At 42.5% G+C, this 27,196-nt stretch overlaps 3 protein-coding genes across 5 annotated transcripts; 1 reads left to right on the forward strand and 2 right to left on the reverse strand.

The window, feature by feature from the left end:
- The first annotated feature begins 46 nt into the window (after positions 1–46).
- Positions 47–4,804, forward strand: LOC132259271 (dynein axonemal heavy chain 2). The gene is made up of 5 exons (XM_059756833.1): positions 47–104; positions 152–865; positions 922–2,756; positions 2,901–3,744; positions 4,665–4,804. Exons 1-5 carry the CDS (start codon positions 47–49, stop codon positions 4,802–4,804), a joined length of 3,591 nt encoding a protein of 1,196 aa, XP_059612816.1.
- Positions 4,805–5,564: 760 nt separating this feature from the next.
- On the reverse strand, positions 5,565–6,535 carry LOC132259272 (vascular endothelial growth factor A-like). Its single transcript, XM_059756835.1, has 3 exons — positions 6,329–6,535; positions 5,999–6,264; positions 5,565–5,685 (listed from the first exon to the last, which is right to left on the reverse strand). Exons 1-3 carry the CDS (start codon positions 6,533–6,535, stop codon positions 5,565–5,567), a joined length of 594 nt encoding a protein of 197 aa, XP_059612818.1.
- Positions 6,536–6,997: 462 nt separating this feature from the next.
- Positions 6,998–27,146, reverse strand: LOC132259619 (ATPase family gene 2 protein homolog A). 3 transcript variants are annotated; one of them, XM_059757327.1, is made up of 4 exons: positions 26,636–27,146; positions 24,592–26,577; positions 18,742–18,979; positions 6,998–7,111 (listed from the first exon to the last, which is right to left on the reverse strand). In XM_059757327.1, the coding sequence occupies exons 1-2, from the start codon at positions 27,021–27,023 to the stop codon at positions 24,608–24,610; spliced, it is 2,358 nt and encodes a 785-aa protein (XP_059613310.1). In that variant the 5' UTR covers positions 27,024–27,146; the 3' UTR covers positions 6,998–7,111; positions 18,742–18,979; positions 24,592–24,607. The 3 variants fall into 3 exon arrangements, with proteins under 3 accessions (XP_059613310.1, XP_059613311.1, XP_059613309.1); XM_059757328.1 differs by lacking the exon at positions 6,998–7,111 and adding an exon at positions 18,343–18,561; XM_059757326.1 differs by lacking the exon at positions 6,998–7,111 and adding an exon at positions 18,343–18,581.
- Between the last annotated feature and the right edge of the window lie 50 nt (positions 27,147–27,196).

The following is a 27,196-nucleotide window of genomic DNA, read 5'->3' on the forward strand; positions in this document are numbered from 1 at the left end:
TGGAGAAAGGCATTTTATCAAGTAAATAAATTTGAGTTTGTGCGAAATGGAAGCGGCTCAGGATGCACGAAGTGAAGCGAGTTTGTCTGAAGAGAGTGATGAAGGTGAGAATTTGCATTTCCCGTTTATGAATGGATAAAAATTCCCACAAAATCTGTCCTTATAGGGAAACAAAAAGAGGTAGTTGTTGAGGACAGTGAGCCCCAAATCCCAGTGCCTCAGTACAGCGAAGAGGAACTGGACAAGCTGGTGGAGTTTGTGCAGAATATGACCACTCTTTTCGATCTGCACGAGTCTGACTGGACAGAAGATTGCGTGGAGACAATCAGGAAGTGGTTCATGGACGTCACAGAGCTCGTGTTGCTTGTGTTCTACGATGGGAATGCTCTGAGTGCTTCGCTGGGCTTTCCCGCAACGCCAGCACTGGACTTCACATACTTTCTGCGACTTCCTGGACAAATCTTTTCACTTGATGGATTCCACGATGAAGTACAGTTTGGAACGATGCAAGAAGTTGATGGCTCTATGCTTACTCTCATGGAGATCATTTTCGCGCCCATCTTTTTCGACTACGAGTCGTGGTCGGAGAGCGTCAAGTCAGCTTGTCTGGAGAGTGTCCACGGATTCCTGGCCAGTGTGAATCACTTGCACTATAAAATGGCAGGACTCACGGTGCTCTATATTCCTTCAGAAGGGATGAAACTTGAGCCTCTGGAGGCGGTTAAGAATCCGAGACTGCTGAAGCGACTAGAAGCTGTGGCCACGCATTGGATGTCTCAAATCCGCACCGCTTTGTCCGACACTGACCAGATGAATCACGATACCATTTGTCCATCCGACGAGTATGATTTCTGGCTATACAGACGTAAGTAAAATCTTTCTGCTCAAGTTATGCATTTCAATCTCTTCACTTACCTTCAGATGAGACTCTCCTGGCTCTGACCATGCAGATAAAGTGCCGAGAAGTGGGCCGCATTATGGAGATTCTGGAGAAATCCCAGTCCATTTACCGGAAACAATTGGCCATTCTGTTTGAGGAGTGCCTGATGGAGCTGGAGCGCGCGGAATCCAATTACAAATTCCTCTCTATCCTGGTGGCTCCGAGTCGAGAGCTGGAGAATGCTGGTAGTCCACTGGACATTCCTGCAATGCTGCCCAAGATCATGCACTCTATTTATCTCATCTGGACACATTCCAGCTACTACAGCTCCTCCAAAGAGATCACTGGCCTCTTCAAAGCGCTCAGCAATCACATCATTCTCTATTGTCGCACAAAGATAGACACTTTGGGCATCCTGCGAGGGCGTCCCAACGAGGGTGTTCGCGTCTGTCTGATGGCTCTGGACTGCTGCATCGCCTACAAGGAGATCTACGAGAGCGTGAAGAAGCAGCACGAGGAGGGAGAGTGGCGAAGACTAGACGAGGCGGCAATCTTCAACCATGTTGATACATTTATGCGACGCCTCTGCAATATGGTGGACATTTGCGAGTCCATGATGGTTTTTGGACGCTACAATGAGACACAGAAAATCGCCGCGCCGCGCTTTGGTGGCACAAGAGGGCCTCAGTTCGAGAGTGCCTTCAGAGCCGTTGAGAAAATGTACAATGAGGGCCTGGAGGTGATCAAGAGAGAGTATGAAGTGATCTTCGATGTTCGCAACAACACTTGGCAGAAGACGATGGAAGAATTTAGAGGGATGCTGAAGGATCTCGAAGAGATTGTGGAGAATTGGATGGATCAGATATTCCAGACTGTGAAGAATGTGGATGAAGGAGTCGAGGCTCTTTGTGCACTGACGAACTTCTACAATAGGAAGTCGCTGCAGAGTGCTTATGTGACAAAGGTGGTGCTCGTGTGGAATATCCTAATTGATGAAATCAACGATACGAACACGTATCTTCTGGAGAATGCAGAGACGCGCTCGTCACTTCATCCCAAGCATGCCGGCAGGGCGATTATCGGATCAATTTGTCTGCAGAAAATAGTGAGAGTGAAGAATATCCTCGTGGAGTCTGTCTGGATGGTGGATGTGCCGAATTCAAAAGTAATCCTAACGCAGTTTGAGGAAATGGAGAAGAGTGTGAAGCTTCAGGTGCGCGAACTTCGCGACACATGGGCGAATTCTGTGAAGGAAGAAGTTGTTCAGTGTCTCAATAGAGCTCTCATGATTCGCAGTGTCTCTCGTCCGGGATTACTGGAGTGCAACATCGATAGAAAAGTGTTGAATCTCTTCGAGGACATCATCTACTTCCAGTACCTGGGCTTTCCCATTCCAATTCATCTGAATCTCTTCTTCAGCCGATATGAATCCACGAAACTGATCTTTGAGAGTGTTGTCACGGTTGTGCTGGATTACAATAGAATCCTCACGGGACTGTCAGACAAGGAGAGATTGCTCTTCAAGGCGCTGATTAAACTCTGCGACAAGAAAGTCACGATGGGAATTTACAAGCTGAACTGGACTGGAGATTTCAGTGACAATTACATCCAGGATTGTGTGATGTACACGAGTCAAGTGCAGGAATTTGTGAACATCTACAAGATGAGCAACAATAAGATCGTTGAGATCAGCGAAAAGATCTGCGATCTGCCCATTTTGCAGATCTCCACGGCTTCTGCGGTGGATCTGAAGAGCCTGGAGGACAATATAATGTTGGAGAGAGAGAAGGCTTTCGCCAAATTGACGGATCTTTATAGAGAAGTCGTGGATCACATCGTGACGGTGTATCAGGGATTCGAGGATCAAATGGAGAATGTGAGTAAATGAAGCTAGATAATACTCGAGATGAGTAATAAAACTGCCGTTTAATGTTTTCACAAACACTTTACGGGGAGATTCTGGAGAGCGTTTTATTGCTCATCTTTATCGCACGTGCTGAGAGTCATTATTCCTTTGCAGATGATGGACGAATGGTCAAAGTATGTGGAGAAGATCGACGCTCTGCTGCTGGAGGCATTCCACTGCAGTGTCAAGTGTGGGCTTGAGAGTGTCTTCACGCGCATTCATGGCGATGGAACTCTCGGTCCGGCTCCGCTTGTCAAAGTGGAGGTGCATCTCGTGGAGAATCGTCTCTCCTTCACACCCTCCATCGATGACGTTCTCTCTGTGATCCTCCAAGTGTTCTCCGACATAATGGTGGTGCTGAAGGGATTTCCGCGCCTCGTGAATCATCTCAATCTACCCAAGATGGAACATATCAACAAGTTCCATGAGATTCTCACGAATGATGACGAATGCCTGGGAATTTTCTCAAATATCCAAGACGAACTGCGCCACATGGAGTTCTGCTTGGCGGCATATTGCGACACTTGGACCCCATTCCGGTCGCAGTGGGAACTGGACAAAGATGTCTTCATGGAGAGATACGAGGCAACTGATCCCACACCGGAAATGTTTCACATCAACATCAATCGCTACACCGAAGTGGCGAATCTCGTGGCCAATCAGGAGAATGTCTCCATTGTCGGCTTCCTCGCCGTGAATTCCGTAAAGCTGAAGAACACACTCATTCAGCACATCGACGAGTGGCAGAATCGCCACACGCATCTGCTAAAGACGCGATCGTGCTTCAAAATTGAGGAGATTTATGCGTACATGGAGGAAATGGGAAGCACAATCGTCGTTAAGCCACGCACAGCTGAAGCCATGAGAGCCGCTCTTGATTTGCACAGTCGACTCATGGATGAGGTGGCTGAGAAGGAGGCGTCTTTCCAGACCATAAAGGACCATTTCGCAACGCTAGGTAAGGCTTTTCTGTATTACTCTGAAGTTTAAATCCAGAATCAACTTGAATTTATGATTGTTGCACAACGATCGCATGTTTGAACTGTAATTCATCTGAACAAGCATTTTTTTTTCTTCATTGATATCACGAGATTGAGTTTCATTCATTTTTTTGGAATCATTCATACGAATGACTGAAAATTGTCAATCTCTCAGCTTTTTTCTAACAATTCTCAGGTCAATATTTATTTTGAGAGACACATTGAGTGAAAATTGGGTCAGACAGAATGTCTACATAAATTCAATGGTCGAAAAGGCGTTTTCCACGTGACTGGAATGCAAGAAGATCCAGTTTTGTATTTCCCAAGACGCCAAAGCGACAACTTGTTTCAATTTTGGCAAAGGTAAATGAAAGGCAAACATCATGATTGATATTGTAGATCAAATTCAGAGATATCGAGTGAGTTTTCGGTCGAATAGAATTTAGATGGAATCGAAGATAGCATTGCGAAGGCAAATGCGGTTCTCGAGTGTTAATAAAATTCATAATTAAACACACTTTTTTGCCGATGAGCAATAAAAGAGGAACAAATTGACCGCAAGAGACTCTCGCGGAGATACATTAATAACAGAGTTGGGATCACAGAAAAAAGAGGAAAGAAAAAATGGATGAATTCAGTTTGAGGAATGCAATGCGAGAAAAAACAGTGCAGAGATTGAATTGTGAAAGGCTCGAAAGTGTTTCTTCTTTTCCTCTCTTCGCCTGCGTGGAAATCAAAATGCATTTTATGTTATTCACTTTGTGCAATATAAATCCACCCATCAAATCGTAAATTAGATCCTCTGGGCTGTTTTCTGCTCAATTTCTCAATTGAGGTCTTTTGAGTGCAGTTTTTTTTGCAATAAAGTTCTGACACATTGATTGGTTTTCTCTTGCAGATAAGCACAACATCAGCGTGTCTGGGAAAATTCAGAAAATGCTGTACAACTTGGAGGCCACATGGAGCATTTATCTGGACAAGTTGAAAGACTCCGGCGAGATGTTGATGACGTCGAAAGATCAATTTTTCATTGAATAACACCGCGAGAGATGTGATTTGTGGCCAGTGCAAAAAGTGATCTTTTCCCGGCCTGTTTTTTCTCCCTTCAGCATCGGCACTATTTTTAACTTGCAGGCCAGGAAAGACTTGCCGGCAATATTTGAAGAATGGTGGATTGATTGATGGACACTCTTTCAATTTTATTTTACGCGTTTTATCTACTTTCGCAACGCAGTGCACATTTAACGGCACCATAAATATGCATAAAGGATATTGCCCTGTTATTAATGTCTTTCCCACCGCATTTTCTATTTCTGAAAACCCAACGTTGATAGTTAAAAAGCTTCGAGTGTGCATTTTTTTCTGGCATATTTCTCTGTTATAATATAAAAGTTATCGTACATTTATTTCTTCACTTCTATATAAATATAGAATATTTTACAATTCGATTTGAAAAGAATGTTTGTGCAGATTGACGATTCTTTCCGTGTGAAACATGATAATGTCACAAACACTGGATGATCTCATACTTCCGCGAGAGTTCTGATAGAGTTTTTATCAGGAGTTTTCACGCCAATCTCATTTCTCTTTCTTCCATCTTTCACACCAACCCAGTGGATTCTCTCTCTTGTGTGACGTGCCACATGACTAGAAATTAACAAATCTAAGAGATTCTCTCCCCATCCAATCAGACGCTCTCACTTTCGCAATTTTGTGTGCGCATTAAGTCAATCGGTAAAGTGGCAAAATTGCAGCCAGGAAATGATGAAAATACATAGAGATCAAAATTTGATTTCCCTCACGGATTCATCGATGATCCCCACTGAATCTTGTCCTCTCGTCTCGGGCATCGTCCCGATCTCCGTATGTAGTTTCCGAACTCACAAATGGGCAACATACATCGTCCATCCTGGATGCATCTGCAAGATCGAACAAGAGGAATGGAGTGGTGGGATGTGTAAATTTACATAGGGAAGCAATTATGATATTTCATCTTTATGCAAATTTTATGACACTTTCATTTATAATCTTCTAATATGTCGCGCAAATATTATTCTTCTTGCAAAATTACTGCAATACATCGCACTCTGAGCTCGGGCGCGACAAATTATTGCCACAAGTGCGAAACTTTTGTATATTTATGGACATGAGACAAAAGTAATAAATACATACATCTTGTGCTATTTTACACATAATTGAGGAAAACATGCACCCATTGTGAATGTCTCTCACCTTCTGTCCTCCAAGGAGAATCCCTCGTCGCCCTCCTTGAGCAATTTGCAGTCCTCACTGGATCGGCCACAGTCACACCGGCACGAGCCGTCGTCGTGGAAGGTCTTCTCGAAGAATCGCGGACACTGGCAGGACTGGATGGGCGCTGGCGCGAGCACGGGCAGCTCCAGCGCTCGGAAGAACTCATGTCTGCTCACGCAGTGACACTGAGTGTGATTGACGAATGTCAGGCGCTCCGTTCGAGTGGGGCGGCCCAATCTGGTAACCTGCAATCATTCAATCAGGCAATTACTCTCGCCTCGGGCGCCAATGGCTCGTCACTCAGCCTACATGAAAGTAGAGATCGACAGTTGTGGTGTTGCGGGCCGTGCAGATGAGTCCCTCGCTGCCGCAGCAGCCCGTGTCATCGCCACAGCGATGCAGAATGGTGCAATGGGGTGCGTACGCCTTGGCAGTGTCGTTATTGGGCACGGGGATGACTTTGGCGCGGGGCCACTTGCACTCAGCCTCGTTCAGGATCCGCGATGTGTGCTGCATCGCCAGCTCGCGCTCTCGAGCTGCACATCATGTCCCCACAAATGATCGGAGTGTGCAGAAAAGAGCCATTCAGTTATGGATGAAATCATCAGTTGTTGAGATTAATTTGTCTGTCCCCCAATGAAAATGCTAATGTGTGCCTAACTGTTGACTCTGGTCGACGGCTATTAAAATTTGCCATCTTGTGTCACAATAAATTCTTGTGTAATTGTTCAACTACTGAAAAAATACACATCCAAAGACTTCTCATCAAATTCTGCGTCACTCTCCTCCCGCAGAGTGAATTTTATCACAGTGCAATTTCTATACACATAACTTCATTAAATGGTGCTTGTAAGTTCCAATAAAATTTGCATATTTATATCCCAGCGCTCAGTAACACGGTAAACCTTGTTCTTTTCCCAAAGCTAAACCAACACTCTTAGATTCCAATACAATCTCACCTTGAATTTTTCTCATATTCACCATATATTCGTTGCGCGACTGCTGAACACCTTCCGGCGTTCCCAATGTCCTCAATTTCAGCTGTGTCAGATCTCCTGTTCGATATCCTGGCGCATGAATATCCTCAACATTCTGCAACGAAAGACGAAAGCATCAATTGATCAATCATCGCGTGATACATTGTGAGGTGATTTGTTAAATGGCATGGCACTCAAATGAATGAATCTATTTTGGAATGTGGGCTGATGACAAACATGAAGGAGAATTTATGGGTGCGATTCTATCATGGAACTTTGTTTAGTTTTCTTCGACACACAATAAAATACTACAAAATTCCCATTGAGAGATGTTTGATATGCCACATCCAATGACATTTTCCTTCCCCACATCAAAATCATATTCATAGATGCAGAGTATATTAATAATTTCCTCCACAGCGACACACTCTGTATGTTTATGCAGCCGTAATATGATCGTATCGCTGCATCTGCTCATCTGCAACCACTCCTGACGCGCTTTGTCATTAACCTCAGGTGTGAGTCTGTGCCAATATTATCACATGTGAGTGTGTTGCCAACATAAGTGACTAAATTTAAATCAAAAGGAAGCATATGTCGCCCACTGCATTAACATGGAGCAAGCGCCAGAAATTCCAATTCAGTCTCTCACTCATTAACTCAATTTACACACGATAAATACTAGCATATTTTGGTCAAACAGCGTGGGCATTTTCAACCATAAGAAACACTCTCGCAGCTTGATTTGGAAGAAAGAGACATTTCACACATTTGCTACTAATTTACTGTATCAAACATGGTTTTGTAAGAACATCACTCTTCACGATAGCCAATTAGACCAAATTTGATGAATTTGTTAATGATAACTCGAGATGTTTCCCAAGTTTAGATCGAGTGAAAGTTGCGAGATTGGTGCTTGAATTTCAGCCAAAAGGTAACTTCAAGGTATTTCTGGGTTAATGTTTACACATAGCAGGATATTGAACTCTAACACAAGGTAAAGTCATACAAATTGGTACTCATTATCCTAGATGAGAGAGAGAAGATTGCTCACATCACTTCACATCTGATCGGAAATTGTCTTTAGTGGCAATTTTCACATCATTTTACATGAAATGATAATTAATTGAGAAAATTACCGCTCAATTGCAAGAACTAATCAGATTTCAACGTTTACGACACAGTATCGTCGGAATTAAAATGACCAATTAAAGTCGATTGAGTATTACTGTAGCTCGGCAAAGAGTAAACATTAGATGGAGTTTTGGAGCTGAAGCATGATATTCTGAGGCAGACACTGAACATGGCGAGATGGCAATCGCCACAGTGATTGATGGTGAGGAGTCCGAAGAGTTTCCTGCACCGAATAGAATTGAGTGTGCGTCCTACATGCCAAAGGGAGAGTCCATAAAATTGCTAGAAGAAGACACACTCATCATGCACTCCGAGGAATGTCTCGCCAGCCAACGTCCAAAGAGATCACAATGGTATCATATAGTTAGAATGCAATCTTCATTCCATCGATACTCTTGTCGTGTGTGTCACACTAATCGCCCCGCTCATTGTCTCTCTGGCAGGATGAGACTCTTGCGTGGTAGATGATTGCCGTGCAGCAATTGTCAGGGCTCAATTGAACCACCCAGCGGAGTGACAATGGAACTGCGTGCATTAGAGAAATCATCTCTCCGGCCGCCAGACGAGTGTAATTCTTGAGAGACACACTCGAGCTAATAGGAGTCAGTTTTTGTGATACCGAGAACACCAGAGGGAAAAGGCAAAATTGAAAATTATTATTGGTGTTTGCCCAAGGAACATAAGGTGACTCGTGACCATCACAAAGAAGTGCATGTTGACCGAGGAATTTATTTACCATGCTCTTTTTTCCTATCTCGCCCATCCTCTCTCCTTGCTTCTTCATCATCCACCACAAATCACACGCACGCACACACACATGGCAAAGTGTTAAGCGCTTGAATCAGAAGAAATCGTGAATGAAATAGTGCTTTTCTCAACGTCATGCCCTGTGGAAGATGAGCGGCAAAAAAAGATCAGCTACAATTCATTTTAATGTCTCTGCCGATGGACGCTGAAGGTGTATTGCATTATCGAAAGAGTGCCTCTCTAAGAGACTCGTAATGAGAATTTTTATGAACCCAGAGATCGGTGAGACAATAAAAAGGGAAGCCGATACTCGGCCTCCTCGCAAAGAGGAGGAAATTAAATTAGCTGGTGGTGTGTGAACGAAAAGTGCCCATAACTTTTCCATCGCTTGTGCTAAATGGGCTCCACCCGAATTGTCTATATTTAGCTGTTGTGGCAGATGAAAAGCCATTTATTACCTCCAGCCGATAGTTCAACGGACACCGCCTAGAAAATCATACATACATACACTTTTAGAGGATATACAGCGTGGGCACTAATTATAGCTCCACTAGGTATCCAGGGTGTAGGTAGTCTGGAGCAAAAACAAAAAATATCAAATATGGCGTTTGATTGCCTATCCATAGCCAAAACAAAACCCCCAATATGAGGCCCCTCCGCCAGATCCTAGGGATTCTAGGGAACTTTATCACTTTCTGGCCTGGCACTAATTATAGATCCACTTGGGAAATTTCACTATATCTCAGCGAAAAAAAATCGGAAAATTCTGAAAATCACAAGGATCCTTCATTTTGAGCCCAGAAACCATTTACCGTCGCCATACCCCGCCTCGGTCCTCCGTGGACCCCACTATTTAAGGTCTTTGCCTTGCATAACATGATCGCCCAATATGGCTCCTCCGCATTGGGGCGGGGGGCGCAATGGCCATAAACTGCTTCACAGAACTTGATTGAAGCCTTTTGAGCATAATTGGGATTTCTGGCGCCGATACCCTTTCTGAATCCTGGCCTTAAGCACTTCTTCCAGGGTCTTTTTCTGCTTCTAAGAGCCCAAACCACCCCAACCCCCGGACCACCCCCAATGAAATGGGGCGAAAAGTTCTTGGGACACTTCTAGGAAACCCGTGGACCCTAGATCCGGGGATGGGTAGCGCCTCGGAGGGAGCGCCACACCGTGGAATGAGACCCAGTCGAAAACCACCTAAAATTGTATGGTTTTTCATTGAATTTCAACTGGCTCTCGTTCTACGTTAGGGCGCTCCCTCCGAGGCGCTACCCGCCCCCGGATCTAGGGTCCACGGGTTTCCTAGAAGTGTCCTAAGAACTTTTCGCCCCATTTCATTGGGGGTGGTCCGGGGGTTGGGGTGGTTTGGGCTCTTAGAAGCAGAAAAAGACCCTGGAAGAAGTGCTTAAGGCCAGGATTCAAGGATGGTATCGGGGTCAGATAGCCCAATTATGCTCAAAAGGCTTCAGTCTTGCCCTATGAAGCAGTTTATGGGCATTGGGCCCCCCGCCCCATTGCGGAGGAGCCATTTTGGAATATCGTGTTATGCAAGGCAAAGACCTTAAATAGTGGGGTCCACGGAGGACCGAGGCGGGGTATGGCGACGGTAAATGGTTTCTGGGCTCAAAATGAAGGATCCTTGTGATTTTCAGAATTTTCCGATTTTTTTTCGCTGAGATATAGTGAAATTTCCCAAGTGGATCTATAATTAGTGCCAGGCCAGAAAGTGATAAAGTTCCCTAGAATCCCTAGGATCCGGCGGAGGGGTCTCGTATTGGGGGTTTTGTTTTGGCTATGGATAGGCAATCAAACGCCATATTTGATATTTTTTGTTTTTGCCCCAGACTACCTACACCCTGGATACCTAGTGGAGCTATAATTAGTGCCCACGCTGTACTAATAGAAATTCTACACGGAAACCCGTTAAAATTGCCTCCCATCTCACATTACCATCCCGTCAAGTTATCTCACCGCCAAATTCCACCCAAAGAGCGATTCTCTTCAGGGGAGCGAGAAAAGCCAAGACTTGCCGCACAGCATTTTCTAGATAGATAAACTCCACCATCACATGATGCGAGTGTGAATTGTATTTGTCCAGTTGAACTGAAATTCAAAGTATGGATTACACCAAAGAACACTCAATACTCTGTTTACCTTTCTCACTTCACCATCATCGCATGCGATAAACAATCCCTTACGGACTTGATTGCGCGGCCAAGGGAAAAAGTGTTGCGTTACACATTTGTTTTCTTATCACAAGGAAAACAATGGTGCATCCTGTCTCCATCTTCTTGTACTTATACCCTTGCTCAACCATAAAAAAGGTCTCCGATGGAGACACTTGTGTACTGTTTTCATGATGCGACAATCAACACGCAATGGATGTTTGCATCCAGCAAGAGAAGGTATACATAGTGAAGGGTGGAGAGAGAGAGAGAGAGAATAATAGATGGTAAGGAATCTTGTTTAATGCTACTCCTTCTCCGCCAGCTCCTCCGGCCACCCGTCAAAATGGTTTATAGTCCACAAACAATGCCACCCACTCACTGGAAGTCACTCGAGACATTTCCCAGATCTCTAATGCTATCACTGATTAGGAGATTTAAGATATCCTCGGAAGAACTTTCCAGAGATACTGCAAAAATAGCCACATTTTGAATTCCGTGCAAAATCAACAAGCGACAATTTCGTATTCTTCCAATCTTACAATCATAACTCACTTCGTCAGCAGCAATCTTGCTCTATTCATGATGAATACAGAGATGTGATGCTCAGCTATCAAACTTCGTCTCTCTAAACTGTTTACACTTCAAATCCTCAGTTAGAAGTTCACTGAACGCCACGTAGACTAAATATATGGATAAATTCACAGCTTCACATATTTACAGAGAAATCAATTAAACGGCAATAATGATCTTGCACATCTCCGCGCCGAGAGGGATATTAATGATGATGAGGCAGATGATTCTAGGGCAGACGCGAGAATGGTGTTTCCCTTACAGAAAAAAGCCTCTCGCACAGTACTGCACAGCGAGAGACACCATGAGCAAGTTTATCTTGTAATGCCAGCAATTCTCTAGAATTCTTTCGTGATTGTATCAGACAGGAAATTTGTACGACGAGACCCATAGTCAAACATGACCGTTTGCTGCTAGACACAAATCAAATACATAATATTCCCTCCGCTCTCCTAAAACTCCGCTGCACAGCCGCAGAGATACAAACGTGCTCCCGTCTTGGCTCGCTATAAATTCATATTTCACATTTACAATATATCGAGAGTGACGGAGAAGGCAAGGATTGGCGAGAGAGGGAGAGAAGCACAAGTACGCCCAAGAATATGGAAATTATATTCCTTGTATTTATAGATATTCTAGTTAGTGGAATTTTATTGTGACCCCGACAAAACTGATGGTGAAACAACGCCACACATAAAATATTGAATTCAAATAAAACATCAACTTGAGAGAAATACAGAAGTCAGAGAAGGAGGAAGATCATCGATCACATTTCCTCCTTCTCTCTCTCCACCCACCATCGTCTCTTAGGTGGCATCGAAACTGATGAAGTTCCCTGAAACATCAACAATAGACGCAGTCTTTTGTTATGCTAAATTCACTCAAGTATTACATTCCTTTCCAATTTACAAATTGCACCATCAAAATAATATGAAATTCAAATTTGACATTTCAATATCAACTCTTTCATCGCACACGTGACGTGATATTGATTGACTGGAATTCGAGGAAGTAAAATTTGATATACCCTTTAATAAACTCATACCTACACCTTAGCTTTCGATTGTTTCAAGCGTACAAAGCCCCCAAAACCCACATCATGTTTGTAGAAAATCTGTGTTTTCGTTGATTTCTTCGTCATCTTCAACTTTGCTGAATTGATGATTTATGAGCCATAAATTTGTTAGGAAAAATAATACCTTTGAATTGCAAATTCAATGAAAACTCAAGTGAGTGAAAAATATCAATTTCGATTTTCCGGACATCTCACAATTTCACAACACATGCAATAATTCCTTTAGCATCACTGCGTGAAATATACTGTATAAGGAACTCATAGAGAAGATTTATTAACATTGGATTGCAGTCTTAGTATTTTCATAGTATTAACAGAATGATAAATATTGAGAAAAAAAACCTCAGATGCGCCTTCCAATTGCAACATTCACATCTTCTGGGAGTGGAAATTGTATCAGAGAGATTGAGTGTGTGTAAATGGTTTGGAAAAATAGCGAGGGGAAAATATATATTTCAACATTCCCATCTCTAATCTCAATTTACAATTATTTACGATTCTCCCGCGGGAGTAGAAAAATGCGGCACGAGAGATTAATAAATGATCAAGTGGGATTCTCATGCCTTTTGGCTTTTCTGGTGTGAGAAGAGGAAAAACTGACTCCCATTGAACTGTGTCAGAGGCATTGGTGTGTTGTATATTTATCAATTGCATTTTGTACGATAGCGCCTGGATTGGTGATGGTGTGAATTGAAAAAGGCGGCAGTATTTTCATCGCACTGCCAACTCTCTTTTCTTTCTCCAACGCCAATTAACTGAATTAGACAAATTAGGAATAATATAGTATTTATGGTTCAGTGGCGTCACTCAAACATCACTCCAAATGGATCATAAATTCTTCTCACTGACGAAGAGGAGAGATGCACACAATCGGTGGAAATTGAGTCATTTCTGACCAACCGATTAACAATCAGTTAACGATCGTGTGAGTGGATAAAAGAGACATTGATATTCCACGGCGACCAACAGTGAAATCACCTGAAAATTAACATGACAATAAAATCAACTACCTTGAATTGCTTTACATCACGAAAGTACAAGAGAAGTACAGAAGAGAGCGACAAGACTTGCCACTGAAAGAAATGAGAAGAGGTGTGAAATTTCTTTTAAATGGAACACATTGTCTCGTTAACTTTTCATTATAGTGTCTGATATAGTGAAACACACCAATAAAGCCCGATCACTTACTTATAATAGCTCCCTTTCCCTTCACAAACATGTACACAAAAACACCATACGTTCTTTCTTCGCATTGAAAAATTCAAAAACGCGCCTCATTCTCGTCATCCGCACAACACTTAATTAAAAGGGACACCCAACATCTCTTCGTATTACATATTACTTTTGATCTTGAGTCGAGATTGACCCCAATATCACGAAAAATTCTTCAGCACACGTTTTTATCTCCCACTTGACGATGGACAAGTCTTGAGAAGAGCATCATTGAAATTGTCTGGTCGTAAAAACAACCGAAAACCAATAAAGTGTCACATCATTTAAATTAGAATGGACACACAGACGACGGCAGCCGTTCCAGTGTTGAGAACATCCGAGGGGAGACCCATAAATTAGTGTGGAATAAAATAGGAGGATCACGGCTTTTCATGTTATTGGAGCAATTTTCAGCTGTCGCGCTACACCATTTATTTCATTCATGCTATATCTTTTTTTTGTCTCCACACACCAGAAACCCCATCGCCAAGGCATCCACTCGTGTCATCTTCAGTTCCCGCCAAATGGGAGTTATGGGATGTGAAATGATAAATTAATGAAAATTATCTGCTTTCTCAGATTAATTACATACAATTTTCAGGGTGTGAACGACAGTGTGGAAAAAGAAACCAATTTGATCTCATTTCAAGCCATTGCAAGCGACATAAGTTCTTGTTGAGTATAATTTCTGTGATATTTCTTGCATCAAACAAAAGAACCACGATTTTTCTGTATGATATTATGCAAAGTGATTCTACTTATTGCTCCAATACTCCTTATATTTAGTTCTCAGATAAATATAAGCCAGTTTATGACATCATGCAGAATTTCCCATTGCGCGAATTTCTCAGAAACTCTAAATTATTTTCAAGTTTATCAACAGCCAAGTTGGAAATAAGTTCAAAACACTGTCAATTCTGAGAAATCCGCCGATGAAAGTGGCCTTGGTAAGCAGAAAGTCAAGTTCTATTAAAATCAATTTTAGATCCATTGATCAATTCTATGAGTGAGAATTTGCATGTCTGATGCAAAATGTCTGATCTTCGCAAAATTTCCACAATAATTTCTAACTTTGATTGATTGAATCATGGCACACTACATTAAATCACACATCAATTTGTCACTCCGTGCATCAGTGCTAAAATTAGAAAGTGTCTGATGACCTGTGCGGAAAAAGGGGAAGTGATTCAGCGTTTGAGAATCACTGAAGATCGTGGCCGTAAAAATAGCGCTAAAAAAACCACTTGTCGCGGCTTTAACTCACATAGGATCGCCTCCGCTGTGAATTGACGCCGTGGAGTGTGGTGGTGTTTCTCAGGCTGTCCACTTGCTCCTCATCATCGTGATACTCGTCATCGTCAGAGGTCCTCTTATCGCTGATCCCGTGACCCACTCGCGATGACCGCTCATTTGACTTCACCAGTGAACTTGCCGGCCGCTGTTTGCCTCCGAAAGCTTCGGCAGGATCTGCCCGCGCAGACGCCCTCACGGGCCGCGCAGATGTGGTGAAATGGGACACTTCCTCGTGATCCGTCCTCTCATGGTGGTGGTGTCTTGCGTGGCTCCGGTCGTGATTGCGACTGAGGCTGCTGTAGCCCTTGTTGTGCTGCGGCCACCGCGGATGCTTCACGGAGGAGTCCGCCCACCAGGGCGCCTGGTGTCTGGCATGGGACGCACTGGGTGATCTCGAGGCCTCCTGACGCCACCTGTGATGATCGTGATGATGCCTCAGTCTGTGGTGGTTGGCCTCTGTTGTGGTAGTAATACTGGATTTCACGTGGAATCTGTGCACGGGCTGGCGCAGCGCACGAACGGCGTCTTGGATGCGCTCACGGTCTGTCTTCTCGTTGAACAGTGGCCTCTTGTGCCGGTGCACCGTCGAGAAATTGCCACGATCATCCACGGCCGATTGCAGTGCATGACGGTGGTGCCTCTGTGAGTGGAGATTGTGGCTGTGCTGGTGACTTTGAGGGTGATGACCACATCCACTGTCGGTCATCAGCCACAGCAGGAGTATCACAATATTGAAAATGGATGAATGAGGTTGATTTGTAGGCATTTTTTACTCGTGTGATCCTCCTTCTTCAATCAATTCACGTCGTCCGCCAAACTCGCGATCCACTCTTCCGTCTTCAGCCTGGCTTTCGTCAACTTCGAGCTGCTATGTGCGCACCGTTGTGCAATCCGCGGGGAAAAACACAAGACGATATATTCCTCCAGCTGCTATCTTTCTTCGTCAGATGCACGCCTTTCTTTCTCTCACGCTGGCTACTCGAGATGATTTTTTTTAACGACAATACCTCCTTTTTCTGAAGCTCCAGAAACTCATGTAATTCACGAGAATTAACATCTTCTCACACGGCTCCAACGTCTTGGGTGTTGAAATAGCAAATACTTGCACAAAAACTGTCGCCACTCAGGTGAAATTTTCTCACTCTCCAACTACACTTTCAGCTGCCGCTCTTTTCGCCCCACAACACACACGTTATCTCCCTCACCAAACTTTATCGTATTGTCTCTGATTCTTCTTTTTTACAATATCCCTCTTTTAACAACACTATTAAATGTGTCTCGCCACACTTTTATATCAACTCCTCTCTCACTTTCCACCACCGCCTCTGCTTAGGCAGACTCCTCACTGCAAGAGCTCATTTTTGGATATAATACACACTTTTATGAACGAATATAATTGTGTCTCCAAGTGGAATACAACACTCGGTGCGCGAATGAGTAGCAAGACAGTCGAGTGGCTTTATTTAAATTTACGATTTATGATTAACTCTCTCGCTCTTCCTTTTGCCCACTCCTTCCTCTGTCTCTTCCTCTTGTTATGTCCCAGGCTTTAATTAGTCTCTCAAAGCACTCGCCCAATTGAAAGTCTTAACATTCGTCACTCAATAAATTAGCACATATTAATAATGTTTCAATTTTCCACACTCTCACCAACGCACAATTCCACGCTATTATACAATAGTCTCCCCGTCTGATACACAGAGAGTACCAATAGTGCTTTGGGAAATTTATAGACGTTGATATATACGAATGATCGAGCCAAACACTTGTGCACTTCTCTCCTAAATGTTCGACAGGCCGTCCAGATACACAGCTACACCCACTAAAATTGGCCTATTTCAACTCTCCGAGCGGCCAATTTCGAAACACACGCTCGCGCTGAAGTCTCACAATGTGCCGAAGGATATCCATAAAATCTCAATAAATTCCTCTAATCTCCCTGCAGAATTGCCTCGTCGACAAGACCGTTGTCACTCTTCGCGATGATAGAGATGAAGATAACTTTTATGGAAACACTTTACTGCACAAGTTGTCAGACTCTTTGACGATCGTCCGACATCATTAGATGCAAATGAACATCACTGAGACAGAGTGGAAGATTAATGCATTTGTGGTTTACCAATCTCATTTTCCGCCCTCAAAAACTAAATCAGGGTTCAAGTGTTGAAAGCAACTGATTCACTTCCTCAATGCTTTTCACACTCTTGATAAATTCACAGTATTACTTCTCCGAGCACAGATAGTTGAGAGCGAGTTCCGACGATCAAGATACCGCGAAATCAATGGAAAAAATTCCACTGGGAGGAAGTTCAATGTGAGTGGAAGCGGGAAAAAAAAGCGTGCAGAAGACAAATCGGCAAGCTCAAAAGAATCACTTTTTGCCTCCACTCTTCACGCACTCATCGCGATTATAATTGAACTCCGAATGTGATTAATGGTGAAAAAACGCCACAATCACCATAAATTGAGAGTGAAAGAAGAGCTAAAAAACCGTGCTACTTGTCATTCAACACGATGATGAACAAATATTTGTCCTCCGCGCGATACATAAAGGTTATTATAGTCAATCTGTTGGTACAGCCGCAAGATGTTAATTCACTTTACAACAGGGTGGAAACACTATCGCTGATTTTAATTGAAGTGTGCAAGAAGAGATTGAGTCAATTTAGCAATTATGCCTTGTACCACAAAAGCGCCTCGAGATCTTCCACTGTGTCTCATGCGATATATTGCACAGAGGCTCATTGAGTTAATTGAAAAATTCTCACGACACGCACGCACTTTGCTACTTCGCTACACTGACTTGATCTTATCGCCCAAAATGATCCCGATCTCTCTCTCTCTCTCTCTTCCTCTGCTCAGTTGTCTTCACTCAAGCGAGATCACGGCACAATTGATAAACTTGTATAAATATCAAGTGTCTCTCGCTGTCTCAGCAATAATTGCACTGTCGTCAATCACTTCATCAGCGATCTTTCAGTCAACACATCATCAATACAAGAGATCACCGTCGAGAATGCCGAGGATCCTCTTCAGCAATTCGAATTCCACACACCAAAAAGTCCTCTTAATTAGCAAAACTCTGGCGACCGTCTCGCAATCGTGGCGACCGAGTGACTTAATGAAGTGATCTCGTCGTGAGCAGAACGTCGACTAAACCAAATTCATGATCGAGCACAGAGTTTAACCGAACCGAAGAGATTCACACACATCTTTCTCTCTTTCCGTACGAAGCCCAATATTACAGTGTTGTCGCTTCAGTCATGTATTCTGCATCTTTAGGCATCTCTCCTCCCCAAGCATCTCCTTTTTCTCCACACACACTCTTCCTCTCAACCGTTTTTTTTTCCTTCTCTTCGACATCTCAAAAAGAAAAACCACAACTCCCAAAAATATCATAAGTGAAATTGAAGAAGGCGGAAAAAATGAGAAATTACATTGCAAAGGAAAATAAACAGCGAGACAAATATTTAACAACACTCGAAATTAACTCACAAGTGGCCGTTCGATACAGGATCGTGAAAAAAAAAATTAATCACTCACCTCATTGCCTTTTCCCAACGATCCCTCCACCAGCAGTGGTGTCTCGGCGCAGCGCAGATCTGGCTCAGGTGATCAAGAAATGCACCACCCGGCACGATAGATTCCTCCATAATGACTTCCACCTTGATCCAATTTCATCTGTCTCTCACGATTCCTTCTTTTTCACGTGCTGTTCCCACTCCTATCGAGCCTCCATCATCCAGTCGCTGACACATTACCATTCAATAACCGAAGAGATCTATAAATACAGAGAAGAAAGAGAAACACCAATCACTATCAATGGTACTTTTCATTATTCGAATTCATCAATTGAAGTTTGTTATTTAATTTGACTACAAGATATTATATACCTCACAATGAGAGTCTTTGGAAGCATTTAAAAATTTATTCACGGAATGCTCTGTGTATTACATAAAGTTCATAGGTCGCCATAAAACATCTCATATCGCTCTCTGTGTGTAGGCTATTTAGCCATGAGATTTTAACACAATGTATATTTCCAACAGTGCGCCTTTTATTCTTACCATCATTAACTTCTTCACTCTCCGTATGCACACACAGTATTTTTAGCCCAACTTTCTAAGGCATTAACGATTAACTGAGAATTGATCTTGAAACGATAACCATTCATCTTTTCTGCCCAGTTCTCTCTTAACGCCCAAGTCCGGAACACACTGAATTCTCTTATTACACACTTATCAATGAATGAAATGCTTTTCACTGAAGAGGTATTCGTTAACCCTTCCTTCCCACACAAATTTTCTGGTCACACATAAATTGAAGACAATTGTCTTTGAACAAGACTGCACAGCTAACATACGGGCGGTGCTCATTGCTGTGATTGGGGATGCTCTCAAGTGGCCCTGAAAATGGCATTTCCCTTTTCATAACTGCACCATTTTATATTGACAAAGTGAAAGAAGACATAGTTTTATTGTTGACTTGAAACAAACAGGCAAAGGTGTATTTCAGACATTCGTGTTTTCGATTGAAATCTAATATCTTTAGCGCGAGGACATAAAAAGTGTGTAAAATTCGTGATCAAAGGCATGGCAGCAGAGAGACTGATTAGTCAAATAAGACTTTCAGTGGTCATGGAATTGAGCATGGAATAAAACCCACACACAATACCTACTTTTTCTTATTTATTATATGTTAAAACATTTGTTTTGCTTATTCAAAATCATTAGGAAAAACAATTAAAATTGATTTATTGCCGTTCGCGTCTCCCAATACAGATTACTAAAGTGTTAGATCACCATGTACAAGATGGTTTCGGATGCCTTCAAAAGCACATCATTAAAGCGCATGTAGACGAAATAGACGGAGATTGCTTCTGAATGAAAACACAACAACAGAGGGTTGAAAATGGGATTAAGATGAAAGTGAGGTAAGCCAGGGAGAAAATTATAAGTGTAGATCAGAGGCACTAAATGAAAAATCACTTATCGATATACTCAACCATCAGCAGCCGTCAGTCAATTTGAAAATTGTGAATTGAGTTATTACAACCGCCGCTGATCGGCCAACCATGGCGGCGATCGATCATAGAATGTCGACGCTCGGAGGAGAGATGCTATAACAATCGCTTGGCGATCACACCTTCTCCGGGGGCTGAATCTCGGTGGCGGACTCACGACCGTGAATAATGATTCAATTCCTCCATCGTCGTCGCCCCATTCAACCTGCACATTGCCAGTTCAACGATCACTGTATTTCCATATAATGTGGCAAAAAGAGAATCTCTCATCTGGATCAATTTGTCTCTTTTTGGGACATCGTGCAACTCCTTCGCGTCACTTGGGAAGTTCATGAATAAAGAGAGGCATCCAGAGAGTCACTGTACACGCGTGTATTCCAGTCAACAATAAAGTCATTCTTCAGCCCATCGACAAATGATGATCTTCTGTGCACAGAGAATGATACCATCGCACTCTTTTTCATGTGTAAATATACATCATCCTCCCTCCGCCTCCTGAACTGCACATTTCCACAGAATAAACACACGGATGAATTACATTTTTGGAGTCTCCTCTTATGCACAATTGGTGCAACCAAAATAAAGCCCCAACAACAATATGCGACGAGCCCCGAGCTTCAACAAAAGCCAACCAATGGATCCATTAATTTCATACAAACATCACTCGCCATGTCAAATACCGTCATAAAATTCAATCTCCTCAACGAATGCAATGGATGGGAATCATTCTGTGTGCCTGAGAACGATGTGAGGCAACAATCCACGCCGATTCGGTAGAATATTCTTGCTATTGTCACTTGTGATTGACAAAACGTGCCAAAAGAATCAACTTTACATGCCAAACATTGTCCGAACGAACCACAATGAATGACTGATGACTGATTTGGAAATTCGGGTGAGTCGTTAAAAAAAATTTACAACCTCTAAATAAATCAATACGATCAATAACAATTGATGCAGCCAGGAAATCTCTGGTGACATACACGGACTGACTGGGGAATACGATTGAAATAATAGGCTTTTACACGCCATGTCGCAAACTCTGCTATGGTTTGTACTTTCGCATGCATTTAGGATCGAGTTTATTGCATCCGGAAGCGGTTGAATAACATTAGTATGAACAAAATGGACCGAAATTTTTATGGAATAGAAGAAGGCAGATTCGAGAAGACTAACTTGAACAGCATTTCAAGCAGATTTTCTTAACTACTCATCTTAAGAAAATGATGAGAGTTAATGAATAAATGTGAGGTGGTAAAAGAACAACTTATCTTAATTAAAATTCTCACTCTATACACTTTATCGGATGTGTCGTCTTGGCCTCACTCTAAAACTCATTACACTATTGAGATGCGTAATTCTCATGCGCATCTCCGAGACAATCTTACTCTGGGATTCTGTACATTCCGTTAATACCTCAGAGCGTCTTCATGCCTTTTTGTGTGACTCATCATCATTTCGCCTGATCACACTTGCAGGTCTCTTCCCTCCTGGCTCAGACTGGTGCCATGAAGAGAAAGAGTCTTTCTCATGATAAATTCCACCAAATGATGATCAACTGAACTGAATTGTAGCATGTCCTGCTGAAAATTGAGCATAAACTGCCCCTTGTCACTCATTGCCATGATGAATGTTACAATTTTCAATCACAAATTAAGCGTGGTGCGAACATTCCGACATTTGGCTGATGAAATGTAACCAATATTAATTATTTTGTCAATCAAATTCTTCGCACAAAGTCTCAACAAATCGTGCGCCGTGCCATTATAAGGGGCAAAATAGTTGGGATTTTCTCATTTTCACCAAGGCAGAAATGTGTGTCACAATTTCGAACGATTATTTATTTGACATGGTGCCAAAATAATTAATGCTCACAAGTGGAGAGTGGCTTAAAGATTACCGCGTGAAGATGGTGTTTTGAGACAAGATACATTGAATACATGACAGAATATTTCCTCCCCTCAAAATTCTATTATTGAGTGCAATATTTATAAATTTTCGGACTGTGTGCGGAGTTCATAAATACAAGCGAATTCGGCGAATTTGCAATTTCAGCGGAATTTATGAGATCAATGGGAGATCTTTCGGTCTCTCAGTGTCTTTTCCTCCGAGCAAATCTCTCGCATTATTAGCGCTAAAGTGGAGAAGATTTTTGTGATTTCACTCAGAGAGTGTCTCTAATTGATAAAAATAGCAAGATGCTTAAGTGAAGACTCTTTCCTCTTCTCCTCCATTCCTCTCAAAGCAAAGTGTGTGATTGATAAAGCTCGCCTTTTAAATTGTTAATCTGGGCAAACTGGATAAAAATATAAATATACACGCACTTTATAGAAGGTCTGCATGCAGACTTTGATGTTTCGTACGTGATTTTGCTAAATCCATCACGAGTGTGTGCATTTCCACACATCAAACAGCCAGTGGAAAAACGAAGATTTCTTTGAACAATCTCACCAGAGCCTAATGTTTTATCATCAAAAGCCTGTGCACAAAACATTGATTTGGTGGCATAAAGAAAGGCTTGTTTCTTCTGAAATCTCTAAGGCTCTTCTTCGGCTTTTTGTGCCTCCTCCGCAGCGGCGCAAGACAAATAATTCAATAAAGATGACTTACAAGTAGCACCATTCGGCCTTGACTTGAGACACTTCATGGCGTTGAATGGATACAAAATATACATATGTATAATAATAATTTCCATGTAAAGACACTAATAGTGATAATGATGTGGGACACAGAGAGTTATGGTGAAAAAAACTAACACTGGGCCCATTGATGCTGGTCGCAGAGTACCAAGAAGTGTCTCGTGTACGCTAAAATGCCATTAGTGAATAGAGGAGACGGCGAGATTGCACAATTTACATCTCTCGTCCCACGGAATAACTCATAGATTTTACTGTCGAATGTCGCAGTGTTTGACAAAAAGGGGGACTTTTTTCTATTAACGCGCGCGCTGCTGCATCAAAACAAATGTGTTCTCTCACGTGTTTGATGCTCATGATTTTATCGAGGTGAGCAGAAAGAGAATTTGGAGACAAACTTGTGCTTTACACCTCAAAAGCTTTATCATAATTTACGACGTTATATCAACTAATATTTTGAATTTAATCGACAAGAAGTATATTGCAAAATTATTTACACTCTTCGCATCTATCAAGGACCGTCTTCAATTTGTGAAAAATAATCACATTTAATTGCCATTATATATGATGCTAATCCCCAAATAACCTGTCTTTTCTCACGGGAATCTTTCCTTTCATTCCAATCAATGACAAAATTGCATTGACCGGAATTTCTCGCGCAGAATTTGTGTTACTGGCATTTGAGCTTCAATTCGCGCATTCATTAAATAAGCGAAGTTTACCAGTAGACTTTGCAAGAAGACATTAGCAAAAATTTATTAATTGCAATCTACACAATTTGCAGTAATTTGTCAGTTAATACTTCTCGATGAAGTCTCAATTGAATAATAATAACTTGTTCTCATCGCCGAAGGTAATTTGTTTCTGCCTCTCTAAATAGACAAGACACGTTCATCAATTACACGGTCTCACTAAAGGATTAATTCTAATGATAAATTAAACATTTTACCTGAAAACCCCGATAGAAATTTGATTTTAGACACAAAACCTCACTCAATACTATTAAATCCAATGTAGTGATTAACCGGCAAATTATAGAGGGATGTTTTTGTAAGAGAAATCAACAGGTTCTTCTGCATTTTTTCAGCCAACTGTCATCTTAAGCATGATGGAATGCTTGCCGGTAGATTTTTTGTCTGTCTACAAAGTCCGTTTCAGACGCTAAAACCCACTGTAGACGAAGGTGTAGGCAAAAAGTGGTGAAGAGGGACTTTTTTTTTGGGGTGTCAGCAGGAGTCCTGAAGCTGCCTTTCTCACTGATTTCTGCATGATAATTCAATCGGGGTGTGTCCAAAAGTGCTCTCAACCGTGTGACATCGACTTTCCCGGGAAATTTGTCACGCCCCAAACATGATTGAGAGTGTTTTCAAGAGAGGCTCTTCATTGCAAACCACACAATTTACAGCATCTCATGAGATAATAATGCCACGCAAGTGCTGCAACATGCCATGAGACGCCCAAGTAGAAGAGTCACACAGGCTCACAAGTATTCAATAACGTTAACGAGTGTACAAATATTTGAAGATATTCAGAGCAATAAATATTTGGCGTCAAATCTTGGAAGCTGCTCCGAAATGAGGCTGAACAATTTCACTTTCATCTTGCCACAGAGTGTGAAACAAGAGGACGGAGATAAAACACTTACGCTGTAAATAATGAAATTATCTCCTTCCTCAACGTAGGAATTGAAAGTTTCATGGGAATTTTCGGCAACATTTTATTGACTGCACTCACCTCAATTTGCACTCAATCACTGCTGCGCTTGGAAGTCCCTCTCGTAGTCTTCGTATATCTTAAGCAACTCTGGACTGGTTCGGGGTCGTATGGCTTCTAGAGCGTGCTGGAAATGTCTCCAATGAATCTCCGTAGCCTCCAGTGACTCTTCCAAGGCGGAGATTCCGGCCTCACGACAAACAGCCTGTATTTCTGCTCCTGAGTACTTTTCCGTGAGTTCCACCAGTTGCTGCACACTGCAATCCTCTCCCACGGGCATTTTCCTCAGTTTTATCTCGAAAATCTCCCTGCGAGTTTCCTTGTCAGGCAGTCCAACAAACACAATCCTGTCAATACGTCCAGGACGCAAGAGAGCCCTATCAATGAGGTCAGGCCGATTGGTAGCTGCCACAATGGTCACACTATCCAGCGATGTCACACCGTCTAGCTCAGTGAGGAGTTGCGCCAAAACACGCTCCTTCACCGAAGATCCCGACTCTGATCCTCTTTCAGCGCCAATTGCGTCAATTTCGTCGAAAAACACTATCGAAGGAGCCACACTGCGCGCCTTCCTGAACAATTCCCGAACAGCACGCTCAGACTCGCCCACCCACATTGAGAAAATGTCCGGACCCTTGATTGTGAGGAAATTGAGACGACTCTCAGTGGCCAGAGCCTTGGCAATCATAGTCTTCGAGCAGCCCGGCGGGCCGTACATCAGCACTCCACGTGGTGGATCGATGCCAAATCTGGGAAAGACTTCAGGATTCGTCAGTGGCCACTCAATGGCTTGCTTAAGCTTCAACTTCAGTTCGTGTTGCCCACAAATGTCCGCCCATTTGACATTCGGCACCTCCACAAGCACTTCCTTCATGGCACTTGGGCTGATTGTGCTGAGAGCCCAATTCACATCATTTGCCGTCACTCCTGAACTCCTTTTCGCAGCATTTCCCATCGCCTTTCCCACCAGGGCAGACAAATCTGCACCCACAAAGGCATGAGTCACATCGGCAAATCTTCTGATCTCCTCCTCAGTGAGACTGTTAGGCACAGTGAGCAGGAACTTCTTGAGGATGTCTAGTCTCTCATTGGGGCTAGGCGCAGAAATCTCCATTGTACAGTCCAAACGACCACTACGCTGCAGAGCAGGATTTGTCTTCTCAAGATCCGTGGTTGCAGCGAGTACAAAAATCCTCCCAGCATCCTTTCGGAACGGCAACTCGTCGAGAATCCTCAAAAGTGCTGCAGAAACTCGCCTTATAGCGTCTGTAGATTCACTTTTGGGACACAGAATATGAATATCATCTATGACAATCACTGTTGGATCGGGAAAGTTCGTGTAGGCTTCTTGGAAGTGTCTGGTGAGAGTAACTTCGGCTTCCCCCAAGTATTTGCTGAAAATCCTGTGGGGATTCACTGTTACTACTTTGGCGTTTGAAGTAGAAGCCAGAAAATTGCATAAAAGTGTCTTTCCACATCCAGCAGGACCGTGAAAAAGAATCCCATGACAGACTCTGGCTTTTTGCTCAAGAGATTTCCCTCTCAGAACAGGATTCATCAGTCCTTTTGCCTCTTCTATTAATTTATCCATTCCTCCAATTACTGGATCGGTGTTTTCCTCTTCCATGAGCTTTTTCTCTCTCTTTATACACTTTTCACTGAGGAAAAAACGAGTGCTCTGCAGTATTCGATAATATTCTGGTGAATCTTCCGCCTTGTTAATATCCAATCTGTTCAATTTCTCAATGAGATCATCAGAATTTATCGATTTCACTGTGAAATTGTAATTCCTCCCGTAAAACTTAATACTTTGCTGGGATCCTTTGAAGACTATCCAGTTTTTCAAGTCAAATTTCAGATTCCTAAGCAAGTCTGTCAAGTGTTTTTCTCCAATCTCCTCATCTTCATTTAATATAAATTCAATTTTCTCTGCAGGAAGGATATCAGAAGGTATAGAGGAGATTTTTAGCTGCTTATCCTGATAGTTTGTCCAATTCTGTTTGAATTCTAGAAAGAGAAACCAAAAATGACTAAACATTCATTTCAAATTCACTGCATTTTTTACCATTCTCCGTAAAATTAATGGTTGCAAAGGAATCAACAGATTGTGGGAAGATTCTCCTCACGCGTGCGATGAAATCTGGAATCTCCGGAACACTAATAAGAATTTCATCACCGGAAAACCATCCACACAATTGCATTGCTGAACTTCCCACAAAGATCAGCTTGGATATTTGAGAAGAATCCAGTTCTGTGGCTGCCTCAGGAGTTGGAATTGACTTCACCTCACTTGTGTACAGGATTCTGGATGAAATGAAACTACTGTTCCTGCATTCCGGTGAAATTGGGCAGAATTTTGCATGGGAAGCCGTATGCTTTGAGGTTATAAACACCTGGCATTGCTCGCATTTATACCAAAACACTGTGTCACTCTTTTGTTTCTTTGCCGACATTGTGCCCAATCACTTTCAGATACTTTTTCTTAATTTCATCGAGAGTTTCACTCTGAAAATTGCACTTTTCTCAGAAGAAACGAGAAAACGTGCGATCGCAGAAAACGTAAACAGAGAACCTGGAGGGGCGGAGAACAATTCGATGAGTGGTGGGAGTGTTCGAAAGGAGGGGA

Source organism: Phlebotomus argentipes, unplaced genomic scaffold (genome assembly GCF_947086385.1).
Source record: "Phlebotomus argentipes unplaced genomic scaffold, Phlebotomus argentipes genome assembly scaffold_18, whole genome shotgun sequence".
In the NCBI taxonomy this organism is placed as follows: Eukaryota; Metazoa; Arthropoda; class Insecta; order Diptera; family Psychodidae; genus Phlebotomus; species Phlebotomus argentipes.

Coding starts and splice junctions, on each gene's coding strand:
- LOC132259271 (XM_059756833.1), top strand. CDS start 47: ATGGAAGCGGCTCAGGATGCACGAAGTGAAGCGAGTTTGTCTGAAGAG. Junction 105..151: donor GTCTGAAGAGAGTGATGAAG/GTGAGAATTTGC, acceptor AAATTCCCACAA/AATCTGTCCTTATAGGGAAA. Junction 3,745..4,664: donor GGACCATTTCGCAACGCTAG/GTAAGGCTTTTC, acceptor TTTCTCTTGCAG/ATAAGCACAACATCAGCGTG.
- LOC132259272 (XM_059756835.1), bottom strand. CDS start 6,535: ATGCAGCACACATCGCGGATCCTGAACGAGGCTGAGTGCAAGTGGCCC. Junction 6,265..6,328: donor CTGTCGATCTCTACTTTCAT/GTAGGCTGAGTG, acceptor GAATGATTGCAG/GTTACCAGATTGGGCCGCCC. Junction 5,686..5,998: donor TTCTCCTTGGAGGACAGAAG/GTGAGAGACATT, acceptor TCGATCTTGCAG/ATGCATCCAGGATGGACGAT.
- LOC132259619 (XM_059757327.1), bottom strand. CDS start 27,023: ATGTCGGCAAAGAAACAAAAGAGTGACACAGTGTTTTGGTATAAATGC. Junction 26,578..26,635: donor CATTAATTTTACGGAGAATG/GTAAAAAATGCA, acceptor TTCTCTTTCTAG/AATTCAAACAGAATTGGACA.